The 15,542-nt window shown below is 32.0% G+C and overlaps 1 protein-coding gene across 9 annotated transcripts in view; it reads left to right on the top strand.

Moving 5' to 3' along the window:
* Positions 1–14,161, top strand: part of LOC128163356 (uncharacterized) — a 33,601-nt gene extending 19,440 nt beyond the window's left edge. For 7 of the 9 annotated variants that reach the window (XM_052826929.1, XM_052826936.1, XM_052826934.1 and 4 more), the window contains 12 exons: positions 22–111; positions 1,712–1,852; positions 3,409–3,507; positions 3,593–3,706; positions 3,790–3,894; positions 3,974–4,048; positions 4,264–4,350; positions 5,479–5,830; positions 8,258–8,446; positions 11,647–11,924; positions 12,442–12,932; positions 13,480–14,159. In XM_052826929.1, coding sequence (XP_052682889.1) covers positions 22–111; positions 1,712–1,852; positions 3,409–3,507; positions 3,593–3,706; positions 3,790–3,894; positions 3,974–4,048; positions 4,264–4,350; positions 5,479–5,830; positions 8,258–8,446; positions 11,647–11,924; positions 12,442–12,932; positions 13,480–13,550 — 2,092 coding nt within the window. In that variant the 3' untranslated portion in view covers positions 13,551–14,159. Of the gene's footprint in view, positions 1–21; positions 112–1,711; positions 1,853–3,408; positions 3,508–3,592; positions 3,707–3,789; positions 3,895–3,973; positions 4,049–4,263; positions 4,351–5,478; positions 5,831–8,257; positions 8,447–11,646; positions 11,925–12,441; positions 12,933–13,479 lie in introns of all 9 variants that reach the window. The other 2 variants (XM_052826930.1, XM_052826931.1) reach the window with 2 other exon arrangements.
* The last annotated feature ends 1,381 nt before the right edge of the window (positions 14,162–15,542 follow it).

Below are 15,542 nucleotides of genomic sequence, written 5' to 3'. Positions count from 1 at the left end.
TCATTTTTTTCTTATCTGCAGAGAGTGGTATGAGGTATATTTTTTGACTTTTTCGATTGGAAAGCACATCTGTGAAATGGTATGCATACTATGTGTACACCTTACCCTTAGGTAAGTGAAGATAACAACAGTCACTACACATGAATCTCTTTGTGTAGCATACTTGTATAATTTGATTATATAGGCTTCATTTGGAGCAGATCAAGAATCTTATTTTAATTAGATTGAGATAGCGATGCAGTGATAATCATATGGTATGAATTTACATAGTGATCTTTTTAATTCAAATAATATTATGGACGAACCGCCATATTATTTTAATGCATACTAATAAACTGTATTATTCACTGTCTCGAGACAGGAGGGGGGGGGGTGTTGCACCGAATTCGAAAAAATTGCACTTTAAAAAGTAACAAAACAAAAGAAAAAAAAAAGAAAAAAAAAGCATTAAACGTTTGTTATACCTACGACTACACCGATTTCAGAGTGCGTTACGAACGCACATCAGTGCATTTTATTGTCGAATTGCTTAACTTGAATTGAAAATAATTATAAGAAGTATAAAATGTAATTACAAATTTCCTGGTTCGATTTCTTTAGATGACACATATATGATGATTGTAAGCACAAATGAACAGCACTAATAATGTGACAACTTATAGGATACAGTTTAGTTACCAAATGTAGTACAATGATGATGTGAGATTATTCCAAACCTCTTATCTTACTTTATCAAACATTCATTCGGCAAACTAGAATAAACGTATAATAGAACGAAATCATCTTTCCTTTAAAAAATATATTTAAAAAAAAACAAAACTAGCCAACGATTTTTATCTCCAAATGTATGTTGAAACATATTTATGCCCCTTTCCTTAAACCGTATATTCAAAGTAACCCCCCCCCCCCCCCAAAAAAAAAAAAAAAAACAAAAAAACAAAAACAAAACAAAACAAAAAAACCCCAAAAAACCCCCGTCACATTGACATTAAAAAATAACAGAGATACATTACAATAAAGCGTTTATGTTATCATCATGCTTGTTAATAACTCAAGCCGTTTAAAATATTATATACATTGATCATTTTTGGGTTTGGCAGTGCATAGGTTTGCAACCAAATTTAAGATCCTTTCAAAGGAGTTAGTTGTTGCACACAAGGCAAAACGAATATAAAATATACGTCATCCAATTAATGGACATGTCTATTCATTTGGATTTATGCAATTTCAAGTCTAATTTGCTAAGCTACGTGAGCTTAAGAGAAAACTTTTAAATCCAGATGTATCATATTGAACTGAACAAAGATTAAATTAACCATTCAATTTATATTAAAGTATAACATTTTTGATTAAACCCTAACTATTTTCGTTTTTGAGTGCGCTTTAATACTGACAATATCCATACATTTTGGCATCAAATTGTGTTTCAAATTGGATTTCAAAATTAAAGCACCTTGATTTTAGTTTCAACGTGCGTTGTAATAAAGCGGACTTCGATCATAACCCCCCCCCCCCCCGTTTTTAAGTTGAAGTATAACATGTCTAGACTAATGCTGAAATGAATATAAAAAATAATCGGAACCCAGATTGTTTAAGCCTAATTTATAGCCTAAGAATAAATAAAATGTAAATAGATATATATTATAAGTGCCTTAGCTAACTTTAGACAGCTTAACAATAAATACGGTTGAAACTCTCCATTCGCTTTCAGGTTTTCTTCCAAGCACATAGATCTCTGTGCAAGTATTGCCGAGATACCACGCGTACTCAGCGAAGTGTTGCAGTCTTTAAAACGTACCTCTGCCAAAGTCCGCTCCATCAACATCAGTGATTTTATGGCCGAAACTATTGAGTATAACTTATGCAGAATATATATGTTTAAAAAATTAATTCTTACTTAAATATAACAGATATAAAAGTAATTTGCTGGTAAATTTTAGTATTACTTAACTGTGATATTTTCATAAGCATTTCAAAACAATTAGCTTGTGTGCCGGATAAATTTTGGTTATTATACAATTCGTCGAGGACATGCTCTGCGCGGGCGGAGCAACGCTGTGACACATATTAGTCGCATGTTCTTTGTTTCTTGATTTGATGATTGAACGTAGTAGGATTTCGTGTAAAATGTATCATATATAATTTAGTAATGTACAATAATACATGCTTATACAAATTGACAGGGACAGACAATTTGATTCAGTAGGTCGTAAATGCAACTCGTGCAACCAGTAAGCAGTGGCAAAAATGTTAAACTGAATTATTATTCGGCACAATGGTTAAGACGCGATCAAGTTTAATACTTTGAAATTTGACGCAAGGCTTAATTATGATGTTATAATTTACCAATTGTACCATTATATTATTATGTGTTCATTTTTAGCTTGCGTAAGCTGAATGCTTAATTGAGCTTCTCTGATAAAGATTTTCTGTTGTCTGTCGTCGCTGTTGTTGATGTTATTGTCGTTTTAGTAGAATTTTCACATTTCATTTTTTACTACACAACCACTTTTTTCTTAATGAAGTATCAGGTTCCCATCTAAAGGGGAAACGATTTGGAAAGGGTAAAGATAAAATAAGGTAGTTTAAAAATCTTCTGTTCAAGAATTTTATAGCTTTTGATATCCAAATTTTACTATAAGCTTTCTAATATACTATAGATTTTATTTTATTCAAAACGTAACCTCGCAGATTTCAAGAAGAAGCCTTAGAAAATCTCATATTTTATTCAAAACGTGACTTTGCAGATTTCAAAAAAGATCATTAACATGGCTCAAATTTTATAGCAGTAATAAGTACAATGTCAGACGTAATTGATCTTAAAAAATAACCTGTGTATGAGTAAAGGACAAACATAAAAATGCCTATAACAATTGAGGAAAAAACGATTTATTTTAAAATTAATATTTTTTTTAATATCACTTCAGTCAAATTGTGTTTTACATAAAGAAAGTTTTGGCAAATATTGTTGACTTTTACACAAATTATCGTTTGTTTAAATACATCACCTAGTTACGTCATAATGAAAGGATATTTCTAAGGAATTGAAGAAAAAACCTTCCATAGGAATTCAAATTCCGACATGACTTGAACAAAACTTAAACCATGGGTTTGAAAATTCGATAGAAAATCTTAAATCCAAGGAAAAAGGACCATTGTGAATCAAACTTCTACGTACAGAAAATGCTTTCATCCTAGATAAAAAAAGTTCTTGTTGGAAAAAATATTCTCTATATAAGCATACCGATCGCTTCTTAATCATTGACAGTACAGTTACTGAAACAGCACTGACTTGGATATTTGTGTTTCCTTTTAAAGCCTGTTTTGATGAGAGTTCGATGCGTTAATAAGAGCTATTACCGACACATTCACGTGAGCAAAGTGGCCCATGTACCTCTTTTTTTGCAGACGCAGGAACGGCTTTCTGAAAACTTGTATTGATTTTAACATTTTTGTTTGCCAAGGAACTAAAAAGGTTTTAAAAGTGATGAAAAGTAGCAAGGATCGGTATGTTCTCTTCCTGTAAACATGCTTCACTCTTATTGATAAAAATGTATATTGCTAATACAATGACATTTTAAAACCTGCACAGTTCTGAAGTAGGATTTAAACCCTTGCTCGTCTCTGTGGTTATGCAATTCCACTACATTGAGAAAGGCTGTGGACTTGCTCGACTTATAATAGAACGGGAACAAAGTCGCAATAGGTAATAGTAGCGATATTTGATAACTAATGAATTCTTAAGCTCATAGAAGCAACATTATGTTCGATTTTTTATACCTCTTACAGAGATATGGGAAACCAATCAATTCCTCTAACAAAAGAGTTTAAAAAGATGTTTAAACATACTAAACGTGTGTTGATCAACGGAAGATATGCGTTACGCAGTTTGAGGTATTTCCTTAGAACATCAGCATTTTGTATTTTAATTAATAATTAACTATCTTCGTTAACATATTGCTATTTATTGCAGTTATAGAGAGCACCATGCAGTGGATGTAAATGTTCTTTGCGATAAAATCAAAGAATTGGAGAATGTCTTACAAAGGTAGCTTCAGCTATATAAATATGGTACATGCATCTGCTGATTTCAGATATATTTTAAAATCAAACATTTAATTACAAACATTCTCTCATTATTCTTTACAAGCAATATGGCTTTAGAGAAACTACAACAAAGATGTATATAGTTCAGTGGTGCAAAACGATTTTATGTGCATGGAATAATCATTCACACGTTTTAATTAAATGGCTTTATTGCAGTGGTACTGGAGATTTGAATGATATTCTAGAAGAAATCGAAGTCACGTCCTCCAAGATATGCAAGTTAATCGATAAAGGAGAAAAATGGTATAAACATGCATGTCAAATCCTAAATATTTTGAATGTTATATACTCTTTATGCCCCCTTCGAAGAAGGGAGGGCATATAGCTTTGCTGCTGTCCGTCCGTCTGTCTGTCGGTCGGTCGGTCGGTTGGTCGGTCCACCAACAGTCTTCGTTCATTTTCTTCGCAGAGGGTGAACATATTGAAATGAAAGGACTGTGTGCGGTTTTATGCATTTTTTGCCACCAAAATCAAAGTTTTAGAAAGAGCTTTAAAAATAAGGTAAAAGAAAGTTAAAATTATATTGGAAATAAAAGTGTAAAAGGTTATCACCACAGTGACGTCATAGTGAAGAAATGACGTCATGAAGATTGTATTAATTTGATAAATTGATGTTTTGTGGGAAAATATGGGTTTTTTTCGATGGTTTTTCGACTGGGAAACATCGAGCGCAGGCTTGCTGAGGTACCATTCTATAGTATAATGTGTATAACTATCTAAAGAAAAACACATGTTAAAATTGCACTTAAGCAGACCTGCGCTCTTTTTAATGCGAATGCAAAATATAGAGCAAAAAATGAGAATATTTTCATTTGTTTGCAAATTTGCGGGAATTAGGTCATTAAGGTGACGTCATAGATAACAGCGAATGAGCAATGATAACTCAAATCAAGATTAAAGTTATAAGCAATGATTTGTGAAAAAATTTATTTTTATACGATACTATTTAAAAATTGGTTGAAATTGGGGCAGATATTTGACCATACCGCACATAGTCCTTTGGTATACAGGTTTATCATGATAATATCTAGGTCATGTTTTATATTAGGTACGATCAATTTTCGACATATACATATTAATTATGATAATATCTAGGTCAAGTTTGATTTTGGGTATGATAAAGCAATTTTTGACAGAGTTATGCCCCTTGGACGTAGAAAAATTCTATTTATTTGCAGTTAACGTTCATTTTCTTTGTGGATGTTTCCAAGGGAGGGGGAGTATGTGTTTCACAAACATATCTTGTTTTTACATTTTTACCCCTACTAAATAAAATTTTCTTTAAAATACAGCATTTTTCTGAGTGAAAAAAGCGAAAGCATACTCATTGAGTCTGTCATTTTTTATCCCATTTTTTTGTATATATCAAAGCCTACCAAAGGGATATCAACAAATAGAAGACGTTACAGTAATGAATTCGTCAGATTTTGACCGGCATCTCGAAGATAACGAATTTGTTGAAAATGGTTCGGATTTTGATGGTTTTCTCAATGATGATAATAATGATGAAAATTTAACCAGACTACCTGTAAAAGAGATAGAAAACGTATTAGTCAGCAGTGGTGTGGATAAAAGTGAAATACTTCATGTTTTCAAAATGGAGGGTTTTAAATCACCTGTAAAAATATGTGTCGACAATCACTCTGAATTCATAAAGTCGAAAGTTGGCGGGAAAGTCTTCAGACAAGGACTATGGGTATCTGCACGAGATGTTGTAATTGAGGTAAAGAAGTACATTGATCCACTTTGCGTTGTTTTGACTTTCTTTTTAATGTTTACAAACTAAAACGCAAAATGTAGATTGTATTGTAAAGATATCATTCATTAAAAACACATATTGATTTGTAATACGCAGTCTTCCCAAGAAAAGACACTATGTACAAGTACATTGTAGCCCTTGCAAAGTAATCGTGTCTGGATATTTCTTCTATATTTTGTGAAACTCTGTATCAGCAATGTCATCGTTATACCCTCTTTGAAATTATTGACCGGCAGATGTGTCGTAATATTGACTTTTTAATGATATTAATATTTAATTGAATATCTTATATTTGTCGTGATTAACATTTAATTTTTGTTTTGCCTTTTTAATGTTATTTCTAACATTACTGCTTCTAGTGCAGAAGCACTATCATGTAAAATTTCAACCCTTCTGATTCTTAAAGTGCCAATAACTGTATACCTGAGAACATTTATTTAAAGTGTTATCAGCTACGCTTCCATAACTATCAATGATAGATTTTACTGTTGTGGTCGATTTGAATAAAAAAATTAAGCCTACGAGATCATTCCTTTCAACCAAGTTTGCAACTAACTTATTTTACCCAGTGCAAACAGAATTTTAACACAACAGATGTTCCCAGTAATGACACAGGGTCTTCACAAATTTATTTGTCATAATATCCACAAGAAAAAACTAAATTTGGTAAACGGTTCGTGTTTAAAACTTCAATTCAAAGTTTTCCCTTCGTCTTTAAAATCTCAGTGTATTGGGGGTAGATGTGGATATTGTTCTTTTTGAAAAAATATTTATAAATATCAATAAAATAGAAATAATAACTATAATCATTTGGAACAAATGGTGGGTTTGAAGAGACGTAAGATTATAATAGGATACATGCAGTCTCTCTATTTGATGTACAATCTCTTCACACGGTAGCAACACACGGCACATTCCGGTATGTACAAATTTTCTCTAGATCGTTGCATGAAACGATGTACGAAACCCCGAAAAAGCGATATCTAGTGAATTTTAAACACTTTTAATTGAATATACAAGAATCAGCAACCAGCAGCTTTTGAGCTATAAGACGTACTCGTTCTTTGCCGGAGATATGAATAAGTTATAAGAACTTAAATGTATTAAAAGGATACATTGTAGCACGTCTCTGAAATCTCCCGCCTTTTTCTATACCTTCGTCTTTCTTTCTCCTGTATCCTATTTTAACGAAGTATACAATATAGTTTAAATTTTACGGTCACCTTTGTCATTTAGATTCCTACTGCTATCAGTTTGAATCCGTCGTCGTGCGACATATCTGTCGTCCATCTCTTGTTAGCGTCATTTTGAAAACTGCAAGGGAAAATGTTTTCAATAAGATAATAGGGATTCCAAGAGAGAAAAAGAAGTTACTGTTATCTCTAGCCGAATAGGAATCGTATTGTCATACATGTATGTGACTATGTCATCAACGCTGCCATATGGGCGGGGCAGATATGCAAAAATAGAAAAATTGTGAAAAAAAAAGAAAAATAATAAATTCACTGAAAACGTTCTCTCCTCCCAAAGTAGTAAAATAAAACAGTAAAATAAATTGAATTGATAACTATGATGTCTATAAAGCCCTATACCCAGATTGTGAAATTCACTACTTCTGGAACTGAAATGTAGTTCATAAGGCGTGGTCAATATTGCGTTACAAAATGTAACTGTATTTTAGAAAACCATCTTTTCTATTCCCAAAGTAACAACAAATTAACTTCATTAAAATTAATTTCATATACTTCAAGACCCCTGGTTTAGGAAGTTAGGTTATGTAGGGTAAATGTACTATGTCTTAGCAATCTTCTTCCTTTATCCCTCAGTTGTGTAAAATAAATTAAATACATGATTGTGATGTTTATCTAGTTCTTTACCAAAATGACGAAACTCATGGCTACTGAGCCAGTGGTTTAGATCTTTTGACCGCGCCTATACTGCCATACAGTAAAAATTTATTTAGTTTTTATGAAAAAAATATATATCCACTTTTAATAGATATACCGGAAATTTAAATGCAAGAATGTGATATTCTTGAAACTGTTTACCTAAATTTTTGAATCCATGGCCCTCTTTATGAATTCATGTTTGCTCATATCTAACAACGAAAGCAACAGTTACAGGCCAGATAATACTGGAGTAAAAATGAAACACTCTAAATTGAAAACAGTTTAACATTTTCACATTTTTACTGCAAAAATGTGAACTACAAAAAATGTATTGTCATGCTACAAATATTATTTTTAGAACAAAAAAAAAGTGTTTAACAATCAAACTCCTTAATGAATCCTTAAAAACATCAGTGATGCTTAATAATATCTTGTATGGGTATATTTGTGATAAAATTTAACCCCTGAAAATGAAACAATCGGTTTTTTTTCTTTTTTGTAGGGAAATCAAGTCTTTATGACCATAGAACCAGGGGAATTGTTTATTGTTTACTACGAGTTTCCAAAACGTAAGAAAAAGATGAGCAAGGAAGAAATGAAAAGGGGACTGACGATACCAATACCTGAAGCACATTGCTCTGTGACTGTTCCTCCATCAGATGTTGGTAGAGATGTAACAATTATGTGTAAGGTCAGTACAAATTTTGCTCTTTTATTTAATCAGTAGTTTATTCAATATAACATATTGAATGGGGCCGGGCAGCAAGCACAGCCCTCTCCCTAAGATTTTGCTCTTGTCGTTTTACAAACGTAATGCTATTATTTTTACTAACCTAAAATCTTTTTTTAGTTCTTATTAAAACCAATTAGTTAGAAAACAAAACTGTAACTTTTGTGAAAGCATCCTCAGGTAGTGTGCATTTCAGTTTGATCGAGTCATTTTCCCAAGAGGAAGAATAAGTCCAGAATGGTCCGGGATAGGAAATGACTATGATTATAAAAGAAATCTTTAAAAATCTTCTCAAAAACCTATTGGCAAAAAAAAAAGCTGTAGCTTATGTTCAGGCATTCTCAGCTAGTGTATATAAACATTTGTTCAAATTATGTTCTTAGGGAGGGGCAACAATGGACAGACGAATTTTTACATAAGAGAAAAAACTTCAAAAATCTTCTAAAAACCAAATGGTAAGAACAGGTGTACATTTGTAACTCTTGTGAAAGCATCGTCAGGTAGTTTAGTGAATCGTGATCCCGTAGGGAAGCACAAAGTCACAATGGGACATTATTTGTTTTGAATTGCTTGTACACGTACTGTTGTCCCAGGACAGTTCCTGGGAACACAAGGGGTTCAAAGTTTGATGTAGGTTTTATATCTATATACATGTTCAAGTAAGTGAACATTTCTTTAAGATCCTCTTGATAACTGCAATACTCAATATGTGACATGGCTTTAAAATCATCCAGTTACAAAAGTGGTTCAATACTTAAAAAAAATATCTTGAAGAATTTTTGAAAATCCTTTCATACAGGATTTCACAACATTACTTTACAACATTATCTTCTACATTGTCCAGATATTTTTTGTGTTACTCTATTTAGCTGATTTTAGTATGGCTATTGTTGCTTACGTAAGCTATGCATCTGGCCTCTTGTTTCCCTTTATGGAACATTTTTGTCGATTGTAAACTTCAAAGTATTTGCTGCATATTATGCAGGTAACAATAAGGTTAGAAAGGGCAATTACATATAATGCCTCAACGAGTTCCTAAACGGGTTTTGACACTATTGACACTAAACCCATTTGAAAACATTATATTAAAGGTGCTCAATGACAAGCAACTCTGCGTTTGATGACATATTAGTCGAAGTCATCGTTGGACATTTGATTTTTTTTTCTCAAAAGAATCAAATAAATTCAAAAGTATATTTGCTGTTTTAAATGATTTCTTAAAGAAATAAATGTTTTTTTTTTCATTAAGCTACAAAAGTTATAAATTTTTTCGAACTTTATAGTTAGTTTAAATCAAACGTATTTAAAAGTGTTGCGTATAATCAATTTATTTATTTACTGACTGGGTCGGTCAATAAGTGTTTAACTTTGAAATAGTCATAATGCACTTAATATGACAAGCCAATTTAAGAACGGAGACAAGATGTCGATGCGAAACGTGGTCGGTCCGTTGGCAGTGGAATAAAGCGTTTGGAGAGAAAAGAAAAAAAGAAAACAGTTTGACAGAAGACGTTGCAAAATGAGAATCTATATTGGAGACCACTTTGAGTGGTGGGCACGTGTTAAAATGAATTAAACTTTATGTTATACTATGAGCGTGCCGGCCTTGTTTGCTGTTTAGAGTCGAGGGGCCTCAGAAGGGATAATGTTGACGTCATAATTCATATTATTTGTTGTGAAATGTATAAAATAATAGTCAATTGCAAAAGAACCCTCATCGATTGTTATCGACACCGATACCAACCATCCACACAAATTACAGATAGCCATATCTGATATTTTTTTCTGTTAGCAGCTGAAAATTATGTTTATATAAATTCAAACAAATGTAAACAAACCTGTCGGATTACCTCGTTCCTCATGCTGCTTTTCTGAATTACAAATCCCGCACACATGCGCAAATCCTCCTCAAGATGTCATTGTTAATGAATAGGCATATGCAAATCGCCGTTATTCATTTTTCAAAGAATGCCTTATATATCGCTAGTATTTATCAAACAATTCCAAAATTTTCTATAAACTCCTTTATTTATATATCTGGTATGCTGACAAAATTTGGGTATGGTTTTCAACTTCGAAAAAATTCCGTTAACGACGGCATAGACACCTTTAAATCGACTTATGAAAATAATATTTAACCAAAGGAACAACATTTTGATAGGCAGTATAGAAGAAAGATGTTCATTGCTATGTACTTACATTCAATTAAAAAACTTTCGGTAAACGGCCCCGATTAGAAGATGAGGGTAAGGCCCTTAAAACGTTCTTTGGCATATACATGTATATCAAGAATTTCCAGACCCGTGTTGAACAACATGTACAATCCTTTACTGATGTGTATAGAGTAATAAGTTACAGAAGCAAGGATAGTTATCGTACAGTTATGTACATATAAAATAAATGTACGATAATTTTCTCAAGTGTTGCGTAAATAGAGGATTTATGGGACCAGAAGGGAAAAAAAGTATTGTGCTCTATAGTATTCAACTACCAATATTTTGTTAAATGGCAACCCAAAAAGAAGTAAAGGGCCAGCCCTTTAAATGTCCTTTTTTGAAAAGCTTAATAGGTTACAACTTTATAAAACACTTATTGAACAATATATACTTAAAATTATTAGTCATCTTGTATAAATAAAACAAAGAACCGGTCCCTGAAATTTGAGACTAGAACGGGTATAAAGTTTATAGCTTTAGCATTTGCAGCAATTTTTCCATGAGATCTTTTAACAATCATCAGTAATGATTAAGTTCGAACATCAGGTGCCACACTGTAGATCTGCAATATACACACATTATTGCTAAATTTGTTTGTCACAAATCATATACATATATTAAAAGAAATGGTGCAGTTTTCTTAATAACAGGATTTGATTATGGGAAACAATATTCAGATTGCTCATTTAGATAAATAAACTGCATTGCCTGAATACTGATCCTCAAAAATCCATCCTTGTACATAAACATATTTAAAAGTGCATGTATTGACATACATGTGGCTTTATTGAATTAATTTGTAAAAGAAATTTAAAAGTAGGTCACATTATCTTGCTATTTTTCTTGCAAACCAAAAAGAAAAATCTCTTTGCTAGTTTATAAAGGCTGTCAAAATAAATGATTTCCTTTCTGCAAATAAACACTTTCTAATTCTTTTTATTATAGATACACATGACGGACGAAACTCGAATAAAAGAATACAAAGAGGAACATCCAAACGAGTATGGGGATGTAGCAGTATTGGATGGTGTGCAAATGAAATCCACCGCAGAAATAAACAAAGGGTTTGTTGAATTCCAAAGAGGCAATCAACAACACCAAAATACAAAGTATTTTTGTTTTAAGACTTCAGGATTTGGATTGAACGACTGGGAATGCAATAAAGTGGAACCAGAATTTCAAAACAAAAACATGATGTTTCAGTTGAGCGAAGATGATAAAGTGTAAGTACATTAAGCTTAAAAGGTCAAACAAAACGACGAGATAAATAGTAATAAAGAATGCTTTAATTAATAATTGTTTATTAAGTAAGGTTTTTTTTTGTGAACAACATTCTGTTTCTTTATTAATATTACAGGATATTAAAAAATTCATCACTACTGAGCGTATATGTATACTGATTTATCATAAAAGTGTTTTACGCGTGGGGAAATTAACACTAATAAGAAGTTTAGCTAATAACAACGTGCAAATAAAACACCTAAGGGCATATGGTTAACAAATCAAACGGTCGAGTTGTTTATCACTCATTCGTATTTGATGCATACGTGTATTTTTTTATCATAAAAACTCGTACTTAAAAACTTGTGTTAATAGCAACTTTTGTAGTAATTAAAAAAATCCTTATCGATTATTCTTTAACTTCTAATGTGTTATAGGAAATAAAACATTCATACAATGGTTGTTTTAAACTTGTTAAATCAAATAACACATTTCTGTAATGATTATATTTATTTACAGATCTTATATCGTTGCCATTGATAATGTCGAATCAAAGAAAAATAAATCTAGCGGGATTCTAGATTTATTTCTTACACTTCTTGGTTTCAAAGCACAGTGCAAATTGTTAACACTGTATAAAGTACCCGAGGAACAAGATAACACTATAAATTTGTGCGTTCTTTGTATTGAGTCCAAAGGGTCCGATCTCAGTGATCAAGCATCTAGATATTTCATGAATAACTGGATTCAAATTGAAGAACATGATGAGAGTTCCGATTTCCTCATAACACCGGGTGATGTAATTCGTCTTGGATTCAGTGGAAATGTCGGACCAAAAGAAGGAAATCCGCCCGTTATAACTTTCATAAAGAAAGGATCGTGTTTCTCACGTGTAGAGCTTCATTGTCTTGATAACAAATACCCAAAAGGATGTGTCCAGATGAATCTAAACGATAACACATTAGATTCAAAACAACTGGATTGGAACTATCTTCTAGGAAAATGGAAACGTAAGAAAACCCTGAAAGTTTTACTGAATTAAGTTAAGGGTGACCAATGCTTAAATTGTTTGTACATTGCATTTGGTAGCATAAACTGTTAGAAATGTGTTTCGCGGTAAGAAATGTTGACAACTAAAGATTATGTCGAAACCTTGGTAAGAAGTTTATGTAAGCATAACAAATGCTTTTAACACAATTCGACAGTATTCATATGAACTGTTGAAAAGAAACCAAATTAAGTACAGAAAATACGAAATGAAAAAAAAACCCAAAGCAATTATTCCTTAAATTGATCCCAAATAATGTTAACATAATAGATTGCATTCAACTAAAAATTACTTTAAAGATAGAAGATATCCTTAGTTATTAAATGATAATCAAAATCGAGAATAATTGCAGTGATTGTTCATTTTTTTTTCAAAGGTCTATGCAATATATTAAAACGTCGAATGTTTAGATTGATAATCATCCTTAAAAAATGAAATTTTAATTATCAAGCAGCTTGTGTTTCAAACTTCATTTTTGACCATGCATTTAAATCTATACATTTTTTTAGATGGAGATCAGTTCCGGAGTGATGTACAGGATGGTGGTAATAAGAGTTCATCTCAGTGCAACCTACTATGAATTGAGATTGCATGCTTTTTACCCACTCAAATGACTTACATTCCATTAGTTTTCGGTTTTGGTTTATCTTACGTTGATATGTAATATGCAGGTATTGCTACATTACTAAAGTTTTACAGTACATCCTAACCGATATTGATAGGTTGTTAGTGTCAGTTTTCACTTGCATTGTTTTTGAACCTGAACAAGCCCCAAAAGTTATCAAAACACCCAAATTAAAGGACATTTTGGAATTTGTTACCTCAGCCACGCCTTTGCATACCCTCTTCGAACTACTGTAGTGGCATATGGTATATAACTAAATTCTGGCTATTAAAAAAAATAATAACATTTTCAAATTTGTTATAACTCGTTATCTTATGTGACTAAAACAATACGTACTTATACAAGTATTAGAAAGTTAGGAACAATTTTTGAACACCACTGTATACACAATGACCACCGATTTGTTTCAAACATGTTTATTGTAAAAAAAAGAAATGCAGTTGGGATTAGGGACCTTTTTCTATAAATTTGACCTCTCTCTCCCACAAGCTAATATTGTATGTTTTTACAAGCTGTTTTCATATCAGCAATTTTTATTCATTGATCTTATTTAATAAATGAGCTAAGGAAATGTATAATAATACGCATTTTTATGTATGGCATACATAATTCTGTCTGATTGAAAAAACCAATCAAATCCGTTTTGTTTATCATATTTTACTTCATTGTAATATATATCATATTTTAATGTACATATATAAGCTTACACAAGCCGAAAGCTCAAATGTGCTTTGTCCTACAATTTCAATTTAAAAGCATCTACTGTGTAGAAGATTTTGTTTGTTAAATAGACACTACAGTTCATTTTGCGCAGATTCAATATAATGACAATGTTCCCGTAACTTAAATGAAGTTTCAAAGGATGAACTTTGCATTAACTGCACTTTGTGTTATCTAAAGATTCTTTCGTTCGTTTATGCATGCGTATCAATTGTAAACACTTCAGCATGGTTTTCAGCAAGATGGTGAATAGGCCATGAATTTTGACATATTTGGCGCTAAATGATCAACAAAAATGGAGACATAATACAAGTGCGAACTATGCATCTTGTAAGAGATAGAAATAATAAATCTACATTTCTCATCAATACATTGTATTATAAGAATATTTCAACATCTAGATCGGGACTTTTATTTCCTTTCTTAATAATTAAGGCAACTCATTCAAAAGAACATTTTAAAATCGTACCAAGTGTCTAAATTTATTTATATGACATGACATATGGCGATAAATAACAGTGTTCAAAATCATAAATCTAAAGGAAAAATACACAAAAGGAGCAGAGCAAATTAGAGGTAGGATCAGGTGCTATGTAGGAGAATGAAGCCTCTGCCTACCAGTCATACCTACATGAGCTCTTTGTCGTAATCGGGAAAAAAAACCCCTAAAAAGTCCTTAACCAATTAGATGATAAGTTATGATTTAACAATAAGTATGAACAAATCAGTCAATATAATAAAAAGAGTAATCTTTATTTGTCATGTGCATGACCAGGTGCCTGAGATTTATTCTTACTACCTGTTTATAAGTCCCCTACTGATTTCATCGATTGGTATTATTACATACTGTTTGGTTTGATTCGGGGAACAGAAGACGGTACGATATGATAGAGTGCATTGTTTTAGAAAATATCTATCAGCGAATACTTAATGGACTTGGCGAAATAACAGGAGATTTAATAAAGAGTTTTATTTTAGCCACTTTTATTTAATTTCTAGATCAACTACATTGTTTGAACTTCCTATGTTCTTTTATGTATGATTAAAGCGTAACATCTCGTTTATAATAGTTCTGAAATAGCTTTCATATAATAATACATGCCGGTAGAGGACGTGTATTGCTTATGCAATGCTCTCAATATGCTGCAGTAAAATTGTGTTCCCGGGGTGTCATGAAGGAGCGCTTGCAGAGATTTTAATTTCATTCTATGAACAAGCAGAACACAA

Source organism: Crassostrea angulata, chromosome 9 (assembly GCF_025612915.1).
Source record: "Crassostrea angulata isolate pt1a10 chromosome 9, ASM2561291v2, whole genome shotgun sequence".
Classification (NCBI taxonomy): domain Eukaryota; kingdom Metazoa; phylum Mollusca; class Bivalvia; order Ostreida; family Ostreidae; genus Magallana; species Magallana angulata.
This window is presented reverse-complemented; position numbering and strand designations above follow the sequence as displayed.